Source organism: Alexandromys fortis, unplaced genomic scaffold, assembly GCF_014885135.2.
Source record: "Alexandromys fortis isolate MF-2015 unplaced genomic scaffold, M_Fortis_MF-2015_v1.1 scaffold_12, whole genome shotgun sequence".
Taxonomy (NCBI): domain Eukaryota; kingdom Metazoa; phylum Chordata; class Mammalia; order Rodentia; family Cricetidae; genus Alexandromys; species Alexandromys fortis.
Window position 1 is genome coordinate 20,150,738 of NW_026067937.1, and position 20,890 is coordinate 20,171,627.

At 48.5% G+C, this 20,890-nt stretch overlaps 1 protein-coding gene across 1 annotated transcript in view; it reads right to left on the reverse strand.

Moving 5' to 3' along the window:
- The window catches only part of Galnt2 (polypeptide N-acetylgalactosaminyltransferase 2), a 119,247-nt gene that overhangs the window by 38,551 nt on the left and 59,806 nt on the right, over positions 1 to 20,890 (reverse strand). Inside the window, exons 2-3 of the mRNA XM_050147004.1 lie at positions 19,027 to 19,120; positions 8,386 to 8,539 (exon numbers count right to left, since the gene is read on the reverse strand). Coding sequence (XP_050002961.1) covers positions 8,386 to 8,539; positions 19,027 to 19,120 — 248 coding nt within the window. The remainder of the gene's footprint in view (positions 1 to 8,385; positions 8,540 to 19,026; positions 19,121 to 20,890) is intronic.

Here is a 20,890-nt window from a genome sequence, read left to right on the forward strand (position 1 = left end):
GGGTCTGGGCACTCACGGATTCCGTCACTAAGACCCAGTATCTTCAGAGCACATGGTCTGCACTAGAGAAGACACAGGTAACATTTGTGAGCCAATGTCCTTGACTGCTTACCAGCAAAGACGATGTAACTTCTAAAACCACATCCAAGTGTGGAATGTAGGCCAACTGTCCCAGAAATGCAAGACCTCGTATCATTCTGTCATCTTCCTGTACTACATGAAGCTTTTCCACTTCAAAAGCAAGTGAGCTGGATCTATTGCTATGCATCTGTAAGCCCAGCTATGTAAAAGGCTGAGGAAGAAGGAACTCAGGCTTAGGGTCTGTCTGGGCTATAGAGTAAGTTCACAATCAGCCTAGTCAACTGAGACCCTGTATCACAAACAAACAAACAAACAAACAAAAAAAGGTGGGGGGGAGGGGCTGGCAATGTGCCCTAGGGAGGACCTTTCGCCTGGCACGTGTGAGGCCTATGTTCAATGTCGGCACTACAAACAAACATCAAGTCGCTCCTTCTCTGGTGGAGGTGAAGTGAAGGCTCTCCAGTGGGCAGCTGGTGGAGGACAGCTTTATTGACTTATTTATCAAGCCATCCTGCTGAGTCTGTCTTTCCTGCTCTGATTCCCTTGGTAGTAGGCAGGGTCACGGTTTCAAAGGTATTCCCTCAAACTGGTTTTCTGCTGACCGGCTGCAGAATGCGCCACATACTCATGAAGCAACACAGCATATTCAGGGTCTGTCCTGGAGCTCAGTTTGGCACACAAGTCAAGAACAAAGCTCCCAGAGCACAGCTTGGTCTGCTCAAGCTGATTCACATAACAGAACTGCTGGTCAAGGGGCAGCAGTGACCGACACCTGCACAGAGGCCTTTTATATTTCCACAGATGTTCAAGCTTACGACAGCACCAAGAGACAGTCACAGCTATATTGTGATGGCTTTGCAGATAAAACCAAGGGTCAGAGTTCATCCCCACCTTAAACCCAGAGTAGCAAGTGACAGAGTTACTAACGAAAGTCACATCATCCCTTCCCGTGTCCACGACACTTCTGTTTACTTACCCACTCTCCTCAGAGACAGACACTGCCACTTAGGGCGAGATGTAAGAACTGCTGACTTTACACTGGGTTAGGATTCCAAATGAAACACTCAGGTATTCCTCTGCATTTAGTGACAATAAAGTCCTTTGTTCTGGACAGAAGCATTCATGGAAAACAGAGAATGAGATACATAAATTGCCTTGAAAGTTCTAGAGAGACTGCAGGCAGCCAGATGTACCCAGAAAGTGGGCCAGGTGGACAGATGCACCCAGAGAGTGGGCCAGGTGGACGGATGCACCAGAGAGTGGGCCAGCACTTCTTTTGCCCTCCCCTCACCTATGAAACCACCAGGGCAAAATATACCCAACAGAGCAATGGCCTTGTGGACAGGAAGCCAAGCCAAGTTTTGAAGGTGCCCTGGGCTCGGAAGCCAGTATTCAAGTCAGGATTTGAAAGCAATGAGACTGAAATTAGGGTGGGTATTCTAGGGGCTGGTTTATAGAAAGAGAAGGACCTGGAAACTTCTAGACTTCTCCCACTCAACGGAACCCAGTCTGTGGTTCAGTTCTGCATAGTACAAAGGTGACCTGCTTGTCTTCCCTGCTAAGTATATCTTCCTTGGGAGGTGGAGACAGCAGGGAGCGCCTCCAAACAGCTCTCTACACCTGTTCTCTACCACAGCACAGCATTCTATGCAGGGATTCGGCAGATTTCAGGCGGCGTTAATACTGACATGCAGGGGTCCCTGAACAGGAATCACAGACAGAGGAATAAAAATAAGAACATAAGAGGGCAGAGGACCAGGGGAAATAACCAACGAGAATGTGATGAGGGACTTAAAGGGGGGGAAGGGCACACAACGTTGGCAGAAGGGAGGCTGCAGGCACTCAAACCCTTCAAACCCTAAAACAGGCTTAAGTCACAAAAAGCAATGCCTACAAGTTCTTATAAATCACTAAAAAGCAAACACAGAGATATATCTTAAAATCTAACTGCAATACAAGACAAACTGGACCATAAAGAACAAGTCACAGTCAATTTCCACCAGGAACAGGGAGACAGCGATGAAGGGAAAGGAAAGATGCGGATACAACTGCCTTCCAAAAATCCTGCACTTTTAATGGGGGGTGTGGGTGGCATGAAACAGATGTCTTCAGACAAGCAGATCAATAGGATCCCCTGCCAGTGAACTGGTACCAACCGGAGCCACTGTGACAAGCTCATAGGATACAGATGGACAATGGTCCGGGCAGGAAGACAAGTAACAAGTTCTCATTCATCTTGGATTCCGCTAGTTTATCACAGTTCAAACTTTATCTAGCTGGCAAGACATGAACACTCACAGGAAGGAGAAGGACAAGTGGAAAGGACACAGCAGGCAGGACTCGTAACACAGTGAGATGCTGGCCTTAAGCTCAGCTCTCTAGAGCACACATCAGACACACAAGGGCTAAATGCTCCTGCCACGAGACAAGCTTGTCAGAGCAGATGCAAGTCCAGAAGTGAACAAGAGGCTACTTTACAGATCACGTTGAAGGTTCGGGGATGTGCACAGGTAGCAACACCAATAACGGAGAGCCCTCCTATGGCAAAGGTGTCGGCCCACTGGGAAGAGTGGAAACTTTTCTTCTTGCCATCCCAGGTAAGAAGCACAGGGCTCCAGGTAAAGTGCCTCCAGGGCTGGTCAACCTTACAGAGTGATGGCTGCTCAGCCATGAGCTGGTCCACTAGGCTGCAGACCTGGGGTGTGTGGGCAGCTGGGGGATGTATATACTGCTATCATGGAGTCCAGGATCCAGGGAGAAAGGAAGGACCAGAGAATAAGAAACCAATGTCATTACTGATTTAGCGTCACCTCACCTATTTCTGTCCACATAACAGATGGAGAAACTGAGCCCTGTGTGGAGCCATGCATGTGGTGATAAGCTTTGTAATCTTGCTGACAATCTTGGGGGTGGTGACTCCCTCCAGGCCTTCAGAAAGGCTGGCACAGTCAAAGTGAAATCTGCTGCCCATGGCCAGGCACTTTCCCCAGTGCCCGTCACACCTCAAAGGGCCCAACGGGGAAGGGCTCACACAGGAAAAGAGCAGTCTTGTCTGCAACACAGAGCGAACCAAAAGGAAGAATACACTGATGAATGGCAGGCCTTTCCCCGTTGGCCTGGAGAACTTGAACTGGGCAACGATAGCCAGCCCTCCTCCAGATTCTCGGGACCCTTCCCTCTGTGCCAGAGAAACCAGCTGCCAGCTGTCAAGAGTCACTGCTTCCTGATTTTAGTTACGTGTAGGTCGCATGCCAGAGGCTCATGCCTAAAGTTAGGAGCGTAAGGACTGGGGCATCGCAGCAAGGCAGCTGCACCCAGCAGCAGGGCACTGAGAGGGCACCTGGAAGCTAGGGGCTCAGATTCTTGTGGGCATTAGGTTTACCCTGAGCTTGGTGTTTGTGGCATACGACAAACATCTAAGTAACTTCATAATCTGCTGGCTTCCCAGCAGGTGAGATTCGAGGTGGCACCCCAAGTGTCCCAGTTGCCTACCCTGGCCAAGATCTACTGGTGGGATTTGTCAGTCATCCATCACTGCCACAAATGACCCACAGCTGCAAGCCCCGGTTTAGAAGCTTCAGTCCTGGTCACTGGCTTATCACTGAGGGTCAGTGGGAAGGCCCGGCGGTAGAAGAGCAGAGTGGGCAAAGCTGCTCACCTTATGGCGGAAGAGGAGCTGCCGCTATACAGAGTCCCCAGGGCTTCACTTTCTTCAGCTAAGTCCCACTTAGTTTCTGTCCCCTCCCAACAGCCTGACAAACTGTAAAGTCGCCCACAACTAATACCTGGACAAAGTCAGAGTCCTCATGATCCAGCCACTTTCCCACGTCTCCACCCAGCTGCACTGGGGACCAGCCAAGCCTTTAACACACAACCTAACAAACCATTCCACAGAGGGAGTAAGATGGGAAAGCCACCGGGCTTGCCCACCAAGGCCTAGTTCCAGTTGGCTGCCAGGTGAGTTCTGAGCGCAGGGCTTTGGGAACTTGACCTACCCACTTCACACCGGTGTACACTGAGTGGGAAAGACCAATGCACACGAGACCAAACACACGGGGCGTGCAAGGCTGGCTGCCTAACAACATGAAGAGGGAGCACACAGGTGGTTCCTCACCAGAGAGATGACACCCTCCAACTAAAAGATGTTTCCTCACCAGAGAGATGACACCCTCCAACCAAAAGATGTTAGCCCAGCAGCACACAAAAGGTGTTGCAGTATCAAGCTTAGGCTGCTCTGGCCCCTCAGCTACACTAGGAACTGGACTGCCCTCACCCAGGTCTTACATCTCAGTGGAAAATCTCTGTGCTGGCGGGCTCCTGAGACAGCCTTCTCTCGGCATTCACAGTGTTTACTCTCCAGAGGAACAAGGACAGCCAGGGCTGTGGCTAGCCCACAGTTCCAAACCTGGCCAACGCTGGTGACCCAGAGTAAGCAAGCACACCCAGCACGGTAAACACCCACCTAACCTGAAAAGTCCTGCTGGAAGCCAGTGACAACCTCAAGAGTGTGACATCCCTGAGGGCTACAAGTATGCCTTCTGTTTATGGCCAGACCTTCTGAAGAGTGGCTGCTGAAGTCAGAGTTCTCAGAAGAGCAGAGCTGAGCAACCACACTGTGCAAACTGAGCAAAGATTAGGCACTCTAAGGGAAGCCTGATGGACAAACAGGTTTGGAACGTGGGCAACCCCTCATCAGATGCTGCCCTGGGGGACTCGGCAGGACACCCCTAATCTCAGGGCCATCTTTCAGTGGGAGATGCAAGCACATTTCAAAGTCCCAAGATTTGAAATTCAAGATAAAAAGAAACAGGAGCAACTGACTTAGCACAGACAGCTGGGGAATCTGCCTTCACCAAAAGGGGTCTAATGAAACAAGCACAAAGGGCGGTGCTTGGCCAGCAGGAAAAGAAGCCCGACAGTGTGCTTCCATGAAGGTTATTGTTTCCAACAGAGAAGACTCTGAAGTGTGCTACCTTGAGCTCTTGGCAGAGAAAAGTCTCCAAACTCCAGGCTCCGCTTGGAAGCTGCATACTGTCCTCACAGGAGCACTTCCAAATGGTCCCACGAGCTAAGAGACCTGCATGGCTCATACCCCACTGCTGAGGGATACAAAGGTTCATGGATTCCAGACAAGGTGCTCCCTGAGTCATTCAGGACACACTGGGCTACTGCCATCCATGGCTGCTCACGGAGGTGGCCTCCTCTGCTGTCTCAGTCTATTCTGCCAGGCATTTTGTCTCATATGGACCCACCTATGATCAAGGGCTGGCAGATGGCCACCTTCCCACCATGTCCTCATCTGGCCAAGGGGAAGCTGTCCCTCTCAGTCTCCCTCTCTCTTCCTCAACAGCCTTCCTCCCCTCCATCCTCTTACTGGGATACCTGTTCCACTGGGTCAGGGTCCCATTCCTACAACTTTATTTCACCTTAACTGTATCTAATAAAGAACCTATCTCCAAATTCAGACACGATGGAGACTTGGGACTTCCACACGCTCATTCACCCACAAATACCCATGCTGCCGCTGGCTGCTGGCCAGAGGGAATGGAGGCTCCTGGTGGGGTCCTGGGAGCCAAAAAGCACACGAAAGAACCACATCATGTCATTTTGCAGGGGACAGAAGTCACAGACGGAAGTACTGAAAGAACCCTGGGCCTCAGTCCAGGCCCACAGGGTTCTGGGGCACTACATCCCAAATCTGATTTCTGCTGTGATGGGGTCTTCAGCCCACACAGAAGGAGACACTCACAGAACAGGTTGTGCTATACCTGCTGTCCCAGAAATTGCAGAGGGCCAGAGAGAAAGCCTGGTGTTCTCCACTGATGCCAACATTAGGAGAGCGGCCACAGTTCCCTTCCAGGAGACTGCCAGGCTTTCTGCAGGATTTAATTCACCCCAATCGAACCAACGGGGAAGGGTCCCAGCAGCTGCTGTGACACAGGCCGAGCAGAAATCAACCGTCCTGGGAGGGGTCATCAAAGATCATTTTGGATAAATAGTCATTTCAAAAATATTGGACAATAACATGTCTGTAGAGCTTGAGGGAATTTGAGAACTCACAATGGAGGCAGCAGCCGAGAAACCCAGCGCCATGCCGACAAGCCCCAAACTGCACCTTTTCCTGCACCACAGCAATACCCTGGTGGGAGAACCAGCTCAGCAACAGCTGGTGACACAAAGCCCAATGATCACACGGAGATTAAACTTCAGTCACTCCAAGTGGCCAGGTGACATTTTTACCCTAACTCCGCTGGGCTCTATTCCTGGAGGCTAAAACCCTGTATTAGTTACTTTTGTCACTCTGTGACCAGATATCTGACAACGTAAGGAAAGAAGGGTTTATTCTGGCTCAAAGCGGAGTGCAATTTACCATGGCTTAACATGACATCTGCTGGTCACATGACATATGCTGGTCACATGACATATGCTGATCACATGACACCTGCTGGTCACATGACACCTGCCAGAAAGCGAAGAGAGACAAATGCTGCTGCTCACCCTGCTTTCTCTCTGCATTCGATCTGGGACCCAGCTCATGGGATGATGCTGTACATCCAAAGCGAGACCCGCCTCAGCTAACCTAATCTAGAAACTCCCTTGCAAATATGGCCAGGGCCTTGTCTCCTCGGTGAGCACAATCCTGTCATGTTGATAATCACTGACCCTTCCAATCTTTTGTCAGCAGCTCCTAGTCCAGTGGGACATGAAGAAAGGGCTGTATGTCCTGAAGGGCCATCTAGACATCCCCCGCTATTAGCTGGACAGAGGGAGCAGAAGTAGACTCTGGACGCTGTCCCCAGACATGCATACTCCTCTGACTGTGTAACAGGGCTTTGTGCTCAACGCTTTCACAGCCTGAAACTCCACTCAGAGGTCCCAGGGGCCCTGGGACTGAGCCTGCCGCCCTCTTTTTAGAGACTGAAACAGGATGGCTACAACCAGAAGCACAACAAGAAGCTGAACAAAGCTGCCTTTAAAGAAAGAAAGAAATGCAGACAATCACCTGGTGTGGATGGAGAAGGATGAGAGCTGACACCATGAATCGATATCGCTGTGGTTACCTGGGTCATATACTGAATAATCCACAGGCTTTTCCCTGGTCCCAAAGGATAACAAGGCTATGTTTTCTCTGTAAAAACTGTTGAGTTCAGTGCTGACCACTACCCAAAGATGGCTGATAAGGAAAGAAATGAACCCCTAGCAGTCCCCAGTATCCAATCCTAAGTCTGAGGCAGGAGGGGAAAATCTTCCTGTCAGGGCACAAAGCTGTTTGCCAGTCTTCTAGGCCAATGTGTTGCCTGCCCCTCGGCTTTGCCTTCTTCAGTCTCTGGACTGTGATGGAGAACTTAACAAAGAGACTGGCACCTGGATAGCAGCGGGGGAAGAGCACCCCCGAATGTGTGTGGCACCACCTGAGAGGCTCCTCTTCCCAGGCATCCCAGGTCCCTGTCCTGACACCTGTGCCTGGCATGCAGAAGCAGAGAAAAGGCTCCCAGGTATACGGTGTATCCCCTGGCAGGGCTTCTGACATGCAGAGAGATGGGCCCCAGATCTGCACCCAGTCTGACCACGGGCAGATGTGAGACCCACTGCATGTTCCACTCCCCAAGAAACCAGGGGCTCTGGAAGCAGCTTCATTCATAGAAAGAGTCACCCACTCAGGACAAGAGCTGCCCTCAGGGGTCAGAGGTGTGAGAAGTGTCTCCTCACTTCTCAGTGACCCAAACCCAACCAGCCCAGTATGAGTTGCCAGAGTTAACAGTGCCCTGTCAAGGTTCTTACAGGAACCTTCGGGACACAGGGGAGGGGACCAGGCTGTGAACACCGCTTTCCTTATTATTGGTGCCAGACTGGTCTTCAGGGTCTGAGGATGCCGTGAGCTGAGCGTGGCAGAGCAGCCCACCCTCCACCCAAGTCCTGAATCATAGAAACGTGTGTCACGTCCCTTCTCCAGTGGTGTCCAGAGACAAGTGCTAGCGCTTGTCCTGCCTCCTGGTTCCCAACTCACTGAGAAGTCCATCTCTTCTCTGATTTCCAGAACATTCCCCTACTAAAGCTGGCCCAGCAAGTGGAAGATCTTCCTTCCAAGATTGTAAACTGTGTTTATGAACGCAACTTCAAGGTACTAAATGATCAGCAAAGACAAGGCCCACACAACTTTCTCCTGATCCCTCCGCTGGCCTATAGCCTGCTGCCTCTGCAAACCGCCAAGAGGCATGAGCCTCATTCCAGCATCCTTCCTGCTCTGACAATGCTACCCGGGTGAGGAGCTCCAGTGGCTTCAACAAGCCTGGAGGGACTTACTGGTCATGCCGGGTGTCAGGGATGCCTCTGTCCATACGCAGCTTGTCACTCTCAACTTGGTTGAACTTGTTGCGTGCATAGGGGTCCTGCCCAGAGCGAACCATTGTCCCACCAACATACGCCTCCTGGTTAAAGTCTGGCCACCGGACTTTCCCTGGAAAAAGCAGAGCAGAGGGTGTGTGACAAGAGGATACAAGACCAAAGTGCTGTCAGAGATGGCAACAAGTGTTAGATCAAGAAACGGTGGCCTTGGCTCGTTCACAGGATGACAATTTTAATAATAATAATAATAATAATAATAATGATGATGATGATGATGTAGCTGAAAGCACCCCGAGAGCTGTCATATGGGAAGCTGAGCGTCTGCAGTTTGCAAGACTCAGGCTCCACCTAAAGCTTCCCAACACAGCGCTGGCAACTCTGACAGCACTTCTCTTTCTGGGAAAGGGATGTCCTGTCTGCCTACTTTCCCATGGGACTTCACCCATGTCCCCAAAGCAGCCCAGGAAGGCAAAGGAGACAATGTGTGCATACATTAATAAGGTACTCCACTGTTCAGCCAGGTACTACAAGAATAAACGTTTGGACTATTGGGGTCCAAAACCAACGCCAAAGAGAAGCCACCAGGAGACGGAACTGAAGGGCCCAGAGGCAGCGGAGGCGACAGTCAAGGCACTCTAGGCCTCCTCCAGACTGCGCCTCCAGGAGGTCAAGGGCTAAGGTCAAGACAGTAAGAGGAAAGGGGGGTGCCAGAGTCGTTCCAACCAGGGTGCTGCCAGTTCTTTGGTTGGCTGGTGTTTAAGACAGTATCTCATGCAGCCCAGGCTGTCCTCACACTCACTAACTAGGCAGCTGAAGATGGTCTTACCTCCTGATCCTCCTGCCATCATCCTCAGCTCTCACTAAAACCATTCCATACTCACGTCTTTCCTCCCCACGAGGAGAGTCCCACGCTGCTAAATACCACTGGGCTAAGGGTTTCATTATTCATCCCTGTAACTCCTTGTGCACCCAGTACACCCAAACATGCTTCCCCTCTGAATCCCACTACTACAGCAGAATCACTGAACATCTGGAGAGGGACACACTCCCACAGTGTAGAAAATACCACACCCTAAGAAAAGGTATTTCCACAGCCTCTTGTGAGGCCTCCTTGGGGACCTCTCTGCAGCTGTCAGGATGCCTGGCCTTCTGGAGAAGTGAGAAATGTGACCGTCAGAGACACTCCATGACAGACAGGACACGGTTGTCCCTCGTGCACATGCCTTTTCCTGGGGAGAAGGTCGCTAGAATTGCCGGTGCACTGTACCCCCACACATACGTTTATTAGTTTTGCTTCAACTCCTTCCCGTTGGCATCTTCCCTGGAGTCCAGACTCCTATTGTGGTCACGGAGAGCGTTTTATGTGGTACATCAGGCCATGCAATTGCAGGGCACCTCACAGCCTTGCCTCGGTGTCTGAGGCACGAGTCACATGCTGGCATCATGGGCATAGCTGAGCACGGCAGGCTCATGCCTAGCCCCACTGAAGTGTTCATGTTCTGAGGGTGGGGGAGACAGACTAGGGAGCCATATCTAACCCTGGGGACCAGAAAGCCCCACAAAAGTCTATCTGAGCTGAGGCCAGGAGTCCCTGCGACACCTCAATGAATAAACTACTCTGCAGCAGCTCTTCCCTCTGACCGTGACCATATCCAGCTGGACACACAGATCCCACCTTGTACGATAGGGACTCTCCCTCGGGCACAATACCACAGGGCGAGAATGTGCTTTCCTTTCGGAAGTGTGGTAGATGTGAGAATGCCATGGGGGCTGCAGACATTTCCAACTGTGACACGCACCGAGTCCCGAATCAGAAGTGGCAAGGCATTCATACAAACCGCTAGAACCCTGGCCTCACTAGAACCTGACAGTGTAACCCTGGCCTCGCTAGAGCTGACAGTGTAACCCTGGCCTCGCTAGAGGAGAGGCGCGGTGCAGTCAGTGCTTTCATGCGGGTGGGACATAAAATTGACTTCATCATCTAATAATGGTTCAAAACCCACAATCTGAAAAACACTGGGCTCCAGAGCATCATAGAAATTGGTCGGTATCATGCAGAATTGTTAGGTTGGAGACTCCTGGGGCAGAGACAGTGGAAAGCAGAGGAAGAAAGCTCAGGGGAATAGGCTTCAGTCTGGCCCATCCCCTAGCCTCCACTCCATCCTGGCCCATGCCCTCTCCCGAGTCCAGCCCAGCCCACACAGACAGGCAGGCAGCCAGGAGCAGAGAGCTGAGCGCTAGGCAGCTCAAGCCACAGGAAGAAACAATGAACCGAATCCTGATATTCACAAAACACCTGTACTCACAAGAGATTAAAATTTCAGCTTGGGAAATTACAAGTTACAGAAAACAAAACAAAACAAAAACCCATCAACTTTGTGATAGGCTAAGAAAGAGGCATATGGCAAAGGTTCCAGTCATCAGTGAGAGCCCTGCTCCCACACACCCCACCTCGAGCTGATGGAAAAGCGTGAGACTACACTTCACAGGAGGCAGCAGGAGCTAGTGTCACCACTAAAGATGACAAGAAGATAAAGTGCACATCCAGAGAGTGTGAGAACCACAGAGCAGGTCACCAAGCCAGCTGTGGAGCAGGGCTAAGAAAACACTCCCCAGCAGCTTTGCTTAGGAGTAGACTTCTCAAAGGCATGGCCTTCGAGGAGCTGCGTGCTCTAGTGCATGCTGAGACCAGCCACAAGAACGAGGTGCACAGTGACCTACAAGCAGGGTGAGCTGTCTGAGACCACACTGACTGGGCTGGAACAGGAAAGGCTGGCATGTCTTTCCCCCACACCCCAGGTAGCCCTAGGCTCCTTGCCTCTCTAGAAATGGTGTTTAACCAGTCGAAGGTCACCTTCAAGATCATGTCCTTCCGGAGAGCACTGGCCCATGTGGGTTCCCATTGACTCTGTAGTGCTCCAGTCTTCCATTCCCCACAAGACAGAATCCAGAACTCCATGGTCAGCCCCAGTCACCTGTTGGCTCTTACTCTCAGCATCCTTGGTACCCAACATGTCACAAACCCCTGCGTCTACTGCTTCACCCTGGGGTCTCATCCTGGACGAAGCTTCCTGAAGCTGAGTATCAAACTTGACAAATCCTAGGCCTGGCCTGGAAGAGTACAGCTTCACACTGGCTCTCACTCCTGCTGCAGCACGCCAGGGAAGACCTCCAACTGGCAGCCAGAAAACAGCAAGTCTATACCCAACCTCAGGTTCTTCAGGATGAAAACAGCTGCTACCTATACAGCCCTTTCTAATGTCATCCCCAGGGACCAGAGATGGAAAAGAGGTAGTCTTCCTCTCCTGCCCACTCACTGCTGGTCAGTCTCTGATGGCCAATAGTGGCAAGCTGGAGGAAGAGCTAGGATAACAGCAAGAGGAGGCATGAGTGCTCCTTGCCCATCATTCCCAACCCACGGCCTGCATCATGAAAACAACAGCTCAGAGTCAGGAGAGGATGAGTCAGTGGACGTGGATCACCATGCCCTTGGGAGACGAGGACGGAGGGAGCGGGTGTGGGCCCCGAGAGGGGACCCTAGGGATGGTGCTGTGAAGATGCTATCCTCCACCTTTGTCTCTGGGCCATTCTATCCCCTGCACTGTCCTGTCCTAGCCACTGCCTTCCCTTGACTCCTGGCTGTACCACCCTCCGGCCACCATCTCTTCCTCCACTCTTTTCCCACAGATGATGTTCCCAGATGTCTACTGACATTCTGGCTGCACTAGGTCGGCCTGTGTTTTGGACTGCAGCTGTGTTTTGGGCTGCAGTTTTAGACATGGCTGGGCTCCCGAGAGGCCTCTCTATCCCAGAGCCTCCTGGGAGGCTTCATGAGTCACTCCTTATGGCTGCAATCCTTGGGTTCTCAGTTCAGTTCAAGAAACTTCCCACATCACCTGCGCTTGGGCAGGAGCACTCACAGGTCGGCTACACACGGGGCAGAAGCCCTGGGAAGCTATCTACCCAGCTCAGGGCTTGGGTGGCCAGGACAGAGAACTCCTTAGCACCAGAGAGCTGATGTCAGGTTTCTAACTCATCTATAAATGAACTTGAAAAGACCACAGAGCTTCTCAATCAAAATGTGCCAGCCTTCACATGACTCATATCAATACTTTTTACTTAAAATAATGTAGATTTCTTTCTTGAAATTTTTGTTTTTACTAAACCCCATACCTGAAAGAATAATTGCATCAATATATAATATGTTTTCACACCAACATGGCCTGGTGCATGTTTGAAACAGGCACCGAGAGACACATGCTCTTTTAAGAGGCTCTGGGAGCAAGGACAGGGTACCTGACACAAGCTCCTGAGGATGGGCGCACCATCTGTCATCACAGGTGTCTCAGGGGCTCTGAGTTCAGCACAGATGTGAGCCCCCCAGGATGTGGACTCTCCAGCAGAGGCTACTCAAGCACACTGGATAGAACGCTTGACCAGAGTAGAAGCACCTTCTCCTGGGACAGCACAGGAGGGGGCCTGCAATAACCCATAGACAGACACCTGTGCCCACGAAGATCCTAAACTCCAAGGTTGATCTCAAACTGAACCTATTACTCCTGCTTGAAAGAAAAACCTCATGATGTCCCTGCTCTAAGTGCTGAGCACAGAAGAGAAGGCCAGGAGGACAAGGCCAGGACTGCAGCAAACAAGCCTGCTTCCACAAGGAAGAATGTGAGTGCTGTTATTGCTCCCTAGCTGGTATGGAGGAATCTTGCTGCACTATGAGAAACTTCTCTTGAAATAAAGCATCCTAAAACAACTCATTATTAGGGATGAAAAGGCAGAAAATTCAAAGCAATGAAAAGTAATTTATCAATAAATCTATGGAATTGCCAGATGTTACAGGAGAAACAGAATTTCTTTAGAATCATTGATGCTATCAAACGAGCAGTTTCAAACAGCAATGAGCAGGAGCAGTTGGTCTGCATTCATGAGGTTTAAGCCTAGCAGTTATGGGCAGTAGGCAGAATGTCTGGCCTAACACCAAAGCTGGAGGACAACAGAAGAAACTAAAACTACAGAATACAATTTTTTTCATGAACATATACAAAAAAGTCAATGAAATATTAGCAAATAAAACCCAGGGATATACAAAAAGAATTCCATTTTACAGATGGGAATTATAAGTTATTTATAGTTGTACAGAAAATAAAAAGCAAAGAAGCACATACATGACTATATCAAACAATGCAGACAGGGTCCCTGACAAAACCCAACACTTCGTGACAGAAACTCTCAGCAAACTAAGTCAACAAAGAATATCTGAAACAAATCCATAGCCCAAATACAAGACACTCAAAAGTCTCACTGATGAGAAAGAAGGAAAAGGACCATCCCCTTTCATGCTGCGCCAGAAGTACTAGTTAACGTAGTAAGACAGGAAAGGGGACTAAAAGTTCCAGGGACTGGAAAGAAATAAACTGTTGTTAACACCATGCTTATCTATGCATAAAGAATGAAAGAACAACAAAAACCAGAATGTCTGGAAGCAATTTCAGCAAGACAGTAAGACATGACACTAATGAATAAAGGCGCACTGCTGCACACTGGCGATGAAAAAGTGGAATCTGAAGTGAGAAACACAATATCATCTACGTTGGCATTCCCCAAAATGAATCTCACACTTAAATCTAACCAATATGTAAAAGAACCACACAGACGAAAACTACAACGCTTTGAGGAAAGACACCAGGAAAAAAGAATAAGCGGCCATATATTTTATGTCTGCGGATAGGGGACACAATGCTGTCTGTCAAATGTCAGTTCTCTCAGCTTGATCCACAAATTCAATGTGATACCCAATCAAAATCTCAGCAAGCTATTTTGTGGCTATTAGCAAACAGACTATTTCAAGAGAGAGAAGACCCTGAAGGGCCACTGCTATCCTGAAAGAGAAAGATCAAGACAGAGGACTGATCTCATCCAAATTTAAAGTTGTAGTAATTATGGTTTTGGTAAAAAACACAAATACATCAACTGATCTGAATAAAAGAAATACATACACAGAATTGGTTGACTTTGACAAGGGAAAAAGCAGAAAAAATAAACTTCTTTCCACTTTTTCTTTTTTTTTCGGATGCTGGAAATAAGCATCTTCATTAAGGATGCTACCTGGATGCTGGAGACAAGCATCCTCATTAAGGATGCTACCAAAATTTTGGCAAACATTTCAAAACAGGTTTGTAATCAGAGTGTCTCCCTTTTCAGCCACAGCACTTTGAAGAGACGATAGAAGACAACACAACTTGAGCCAACATTAGCCAGAAATCCTTATATTTGATCACATAACTTCTGTTCCCACATGGTAAGACAAGTGAAAGTTTAAGTCGGTGTTAAGATATAAACTCCCTGCAAGGGAAGTTTGTGCTGTTTGCTGGATCACAGTATGCTATGATGAAATACATCCACTTGTTTTTATATTTCCGGTATCCAGGATTTAAAAAAGTCAAACTATACATTTAATGTGGGAAATAGCTTCTTTGCAAATCTCTCTTCAAAAAACACTAGATGACAGTATAAAAACAGATTACCTACACATTTAGTTTCTCATTTTTCCACAAAATTATTGAGCTGCTTCATTTTTATAAATATCAAATTTGCCCAGCATAATCAATCTGACACACTGTAGAAATGCAAATGCCTGTCTTCCACAGCAGGAGAAGCAGCTGACAGAAACAAACAAACAGAGCCGACAGCCTACTATAATGCATCTGTTGTTGAACCTGAGCATACCGCCTACTGAGGAAGGAGCTCACATCACATCAGCTCTGCAGACATACAGGCTGAACACACACGTTCTGACATTCTGACACTGGGAGGCCACAGCATGCTTCCCATGGCTGGGAGCTGGAGGCAGTGTGGCTACTTCTTAGCCACACAAAAACACTTTAAGGCAGCCATTGCAATGCAGCTTTAATGCACAGGGCAGATCTAACTCCAGAGCCAGTCAGCCCCAACACGTGTATGTGCATAGAAAACCACACTACTTTCTATTTTTTAACCCTCCAGAACAATATTTTGATCCTTTTTCATTTTGTGCAAATGTTTAAATATTCTACCATTTAAGGCAAAGAGTTTACATTAAATAAAGGTTAGAAAATAGGCTTCTGTTTATCCAAATGCACTCACCTTGCACATTAATTACTTTGCTTTGTTCTAAACACACAGTTCCTGAGTGTGGGCATCGCATCCCTGATATCTAAAAAAAAATCATCTCAAATAACAATACCAGCCAGCTTTCAAGGGAAAACTGATTTTACACAGACACTGGATGCCTAATATCTAAAATATTGCTTCGACTAACAAACAAGTCTGGGCGGAGAGGAGAGGCCAAGGTAAAAAGCAACTTCAAAATTCAGAGAAGCAAAGTATAATGAAGGGAAAAAAGTAACTCAAGTTTACTAATACTGAAACTTCCAACAAGCAAAGTTACATCTTTTAGAACCTAGATCAATGGTTCTCACCTGTGATTCATGACTCCTTTGGGGGTTGAATGATTCTTCCACAGGGGTCACGTATCAGATATTTACATTACAATTCATAACAGTAGTAAAATTAGCTATGAAGAAACAACAAAAAAACTCACGGCTGGGGGTCAGCACAACATGAAGAATTGTATGAACGGCCGCAGCACTAGGAGGGCTGAGAACACTGCTCTAGAGCAGCTCATGGAGGACTGTAGATACATCAAACCTTCCGGTCCAAGCAGAATTCCAGTGCCATGACTCTGCTTGCTGTTGGTCAAATTCACCTATTAGTCTTTGGATGTGAGCCGGCTTGTTATGAAGACACCGCATCTATAGTTTTTTTTTTTCATGGTAGTGGAGGCAATGCAACCTTCTTTAATATCTTTACTGGGATTTGGACTGGAGTTACTCAGCTTGACAGTTTCTTCTCTTTGGAGGTCTTCATCCTTTTCCATGCTCTCAATACCATATCATGTCGTCCCCCCCCCCCTTTTTGAGACAGGGTTTCTCTGTGTACCCCTGGCTGTACTGGAACTCACTCTGTAAGACCAGGCTGGCCTCAAACTCAGAGATCTGCCTGCCTTTGCCTCCTGAGTAAGTAATCTTCCACAACTCGACATTCATAAACAAACCAACACAGGAGTCTAGACAGGCACCTCCATCTGTAAACAAACCAATACAGGAGTCTAGACAGGCACCTCCGTCTCCTCACAAAAACTAACTCAAATGAGATCATAGACTTAAATTTCTAGAAAGTAACACACAAAAAAATTTTCAGATCCATAGACAAAATCATCTCCTGCTGTCTTCAGTCTCCTTCACAGCTGCTTACCAATCCCTGTGTCTGAAAACTGCACCCAAACCCCCAGGGGAGAGTCCCTGCTCTGCTGACCTCACGGGTGGGTCTGGTGCACATCTTGTTTCATGACCTTTTCTTTGTTCTAATTATAAATTCTCACAGAATCTCTCCCACGGTAGGACATGCCATGTTCCTAGGTTATGGTCACTTACATTTGACTCAGACTTTGCCACTGCTTATGCCCTTTGAGACAGGCTATGTTTTGCATTTATCATTATTTATACAATAGTTTTATTCACAATTAACAAAAATTGGAAGCAACTAAGACACCATTCAGCAAGTGAATGCAAAATTAAACTGTGTTATATCTAGGCAATGAACTATTACCCAGTGATAAAAATTAACCAGGGCTGGAGAGATGGCTCAGTGGTTAAAATGTTTTTGCTCTTGTAGAACCCTGGAGTTGAGTTCCCACAACCCACATCAAGTGGTTTACAAGACCAAGGACCTGACACCTTCTTCTGGCCTCTACAGATACTCACATGCATGCACACAAACACACCTACACACACACACAAACACACCCACACGAGGAGGGGAATAAGCCTAAAGAAAAGAAATTAGCGATCAAGCCATAAGAAGACAGGAAGGAGCTTGCGCAAATTAGTAAGTAAAGGCGGATCTGTGAACTCTAACCATAGGCCACCCCAGAAAAGGCAGTGCTGGGAGCCAGTGAGAAGAGAGGGAGGGAGTGCAGACAGAGCACAAGCAGTTTCCAGGATAGTCATTCTACCCTGACATTCAATGACTCTCTGCCACACATCTGTCAGAACTCGAGAGATGGGGCAAGTGGATGAGAGCACCGTACAATCCTGAGGGGCCACACATTAGGCCTCCATTGTATACCAGTACCTCCAGCCCCAAGAGAGCAGAGACTGAGCAACCACTGGGGCTTGCTGAGATAAAGGGGTCCCTCGTTCAAGGAAAGTCCCTGCCTCGAATGAACAAGTTGAGAATGACAGATGACACCCAGTATCTCTTCTGGCCATTGCACATGCACTTAATTCCTTCCCTGCGTGTAAATGTGTGTGTGTGTGTGTGTGTGTGTGTGTGTGTGTGTGTGTGTGTGTCCTACCAGGAATGTGCCTACCAGGAATGGCCCTCACCTTGGACTTTGGTGGTGATCCTGAGCTAATGTAGGTCATGGCTTGTTCCCAGTGCCCCAATGTGGTAAGAATATAGAGAGAAGAGGGGAGGTAATGGTATGAGACAATGCACTTGTACAATGTAAAGATTTGTCACTGGCATTGGTTTAATATAATGCTGATTGGCCAGTAACCAGGCAGGAAGTACAGGTGGGGCAACCAGACTAGGAGAATTCTGGAAGGGGAAAGGTAGAGACACAGTCGTCATCCAGACACAGGAAGTAAGATGAGGATGCCTCACTGAGAAAAGCTACCATATGGCTAAACACAGATAAGAATTATGGGTTAATTTAAGTTGTAATAGGTAGTTAGTAATAAGCCTGAACAATATGCCAAACAGTTTATAATTAATATAAGCCTCTGTGTGTTTCTTTGGGACTAAACAGACAGCTGTGGACCAGTGGGTCAGAAACTCCCGTCTACAGGTGGATGTGTGGCACAGGAATATTCTGGATCTTTTGGCAATTTTGCTATGAACCTAAAACTCCTTAATGATGTGGGATTCCCCTCTGTATGCTGTGAATACCGTTGCTTAATAAAGGAACTGCTTTGGGCCTATGGCAGAGCTAGAAGGGTACAGAGCTAGGTGGGGAAATCTAAACTGAACTCTGGGAGGAAGAAAGGCGGAGTCAGGAGAAGCCAGTCAGCCCCACGGGAGACAGACGCCGGTGGGAACTTTAGCCGGTAAGCCACAGCCACATAGCGATACACAGATTAATAGAAATGAGTTAAATTAACATGTAAGAGTTAGCCAATAAAAAGCTAGAGCTAATGGGCCAACCAGTGATTTAAATAACACAGTTTCTGTGTGATTATTTCAGGGCTAAGCAGCCAGGAACCAACAAGCAGCCTGCTGCTACACCTTAAGAAAAAAATTAAGTCTATTTAAAATTTTTTTCATGAACTAAAACTTCAGATCCTGTGTTTATAACTTTCTTCTTTCTCTTTCAATAGATTCTGCTGGTCACCCACCAACGTCCTGACCGGAAAAGCAAAAGTGTGGTCTTGAGCAGTGTCCAGGTGCTCAAGGGATTCACTCTTTGCCCCAAGCCACTGCTCCTAGCGCTACACTCAGGCAGTTCACAGTTAGGAGGCCACGGAGCAGGCTCCGGTCCAGATACAGTACCTGGAGGGAGGGTCTCCACACTCTGTGCTTTGTCGTCTCCATTGCTGTGGTGAAGGTCTTTCTTTTTAATGGAGTCGATGTCATTCCAGTCATCCTGGGGAAACAAAGACACTGAGTGAGTTGTCTGCTGGCTCACCTTCACCCACTTCAAAGGCTGTGTCTCATGATGCTGTCACCCTGGGGCACTCAACAGTAAGCAGGGAGTGCTCCCAGCATGCAGGGACTCAACAGTGAACAGGGAGTGCTCCCAGCATACAGGGACTCAACAGTAAGCAGGGAGTGCTCCCAGCATACAGGGACTCAACAGGGAGTGCTCCCAGCATAGAATCATCTTCAGAAGCACCCAGAAGTCTAGACTACACTCTAGGACTCTAGGGAGAGAGTGGGAGGTGATCTCTGTGGGAACACACTTGTACTTCCTCTGGCTGTGACCTGATCACACACCAATAGAAAGATCACTCAGAATTCTGGAATCCCAGGCTCTGTGGTGAGTACCACAGCAACTATGTGCTGAGCACAGCATTGTCATGGTGGACAAGTCATGGGACCAAGGTAGGCCCTGGGAAATCTAGAAGGTTTGGGTCTCTGAGCTCCTAATATGTCAGAGGACACATTAATCCTACTGACGGTAAACCAAAAGCTCACAGGGGACTGCCAGGGAGCCAGCCTTCAGAGCAAGACATAAGCTCTGGTGGAAATTATTCCACCCATATGGGCAAGCAATTGGCTGTCGTTTATCAATATTAAATCAAACTAAATAACAGCTCCGCAGCCACACAGCTTAATGCATTTTCCACCCACTTCAGTCTGATTTCTGCAAATAAAAAGTGCTTCCGTGTATAACCCAGATAGGAAAACTCCCTGAGCCCAGCCTTGGGGAAGACCACTTCTGGAGCAAAGATGCTAGGCAGTGGGAACCTTCCCTGGCAGCCCCGCCTGCTCTCCACGTAGCCACACTCCTTGAACTGCCTGCTGTGTGTGTCTGCTGTGCTGTGCTGTGTGCGCTGTGCTGTGTGTCTGCTGTGTTGTGTGTCTGCTGTGTTGTATGTGCTGTGTGCGCTGTGCTGTGTGTGCTGTGTGCGCTGTGTTGTGTGTGCTGTGTGCGCTGTGCTGTGTGTGCTGTGTGCGCTGTGCTGTGTGTGCTTGCTGTGCTGTGCTGTGTGTGCTTGCTGTGCTGTGCTGTGCTGTGTGGCTCTAAGGAAGATTTCCTTGAGCTTTGGTAAACAGACATTCTTGCCAAACATTACTTGTCCTGCCCATAATCTGCCTTTAAGGGAAGTCATCCTGTCCTTGGCCCCTCCTCTCTCTGAAGTCTTTCCTTCCTCCCACGGTTTCTGCAGTACAGTGATATGGCTGGGTTTATCATGGGAAGGGCATGTGGGGGTGAGGGGAGGGGGATGACGGACACACTGACCCCCTCACTCCAAACCATGTCCTGAGCCAGCCCTGCCCATCAAAGCTTCTTTCCCAGCCTCCACTGGCTCCCAGCACTTTTTGCTCCACATGGTAACAAATGTTTTCACATTCATCTGGACCCTATTTACAAATTTTCTTGGGGCCAGAAGATTCTAAAATGATACTTGTAATCAGTTCTTCTGATGATTGGATTATAAATAAACTTTCAACCCACCACTGGTGATGATTATGCAGTGACCCTAGAAGCGCAGCGGCCTGTGCTAACTACAGCTGTGCAGTAAGGAGAACCATTAGAAACTAAAGCAGCCAGCTATGGCACCGCAGGGTTGCACAGTGCCATCTTTTAATTAAGGGTCCATTTCTACTTCATAGCGGGTCTGTCAGATTTTATGACTAATAATGCTTCCCCCTACCAGGGCCTCCACCCTCTCACATAGTCTGGCTGCTG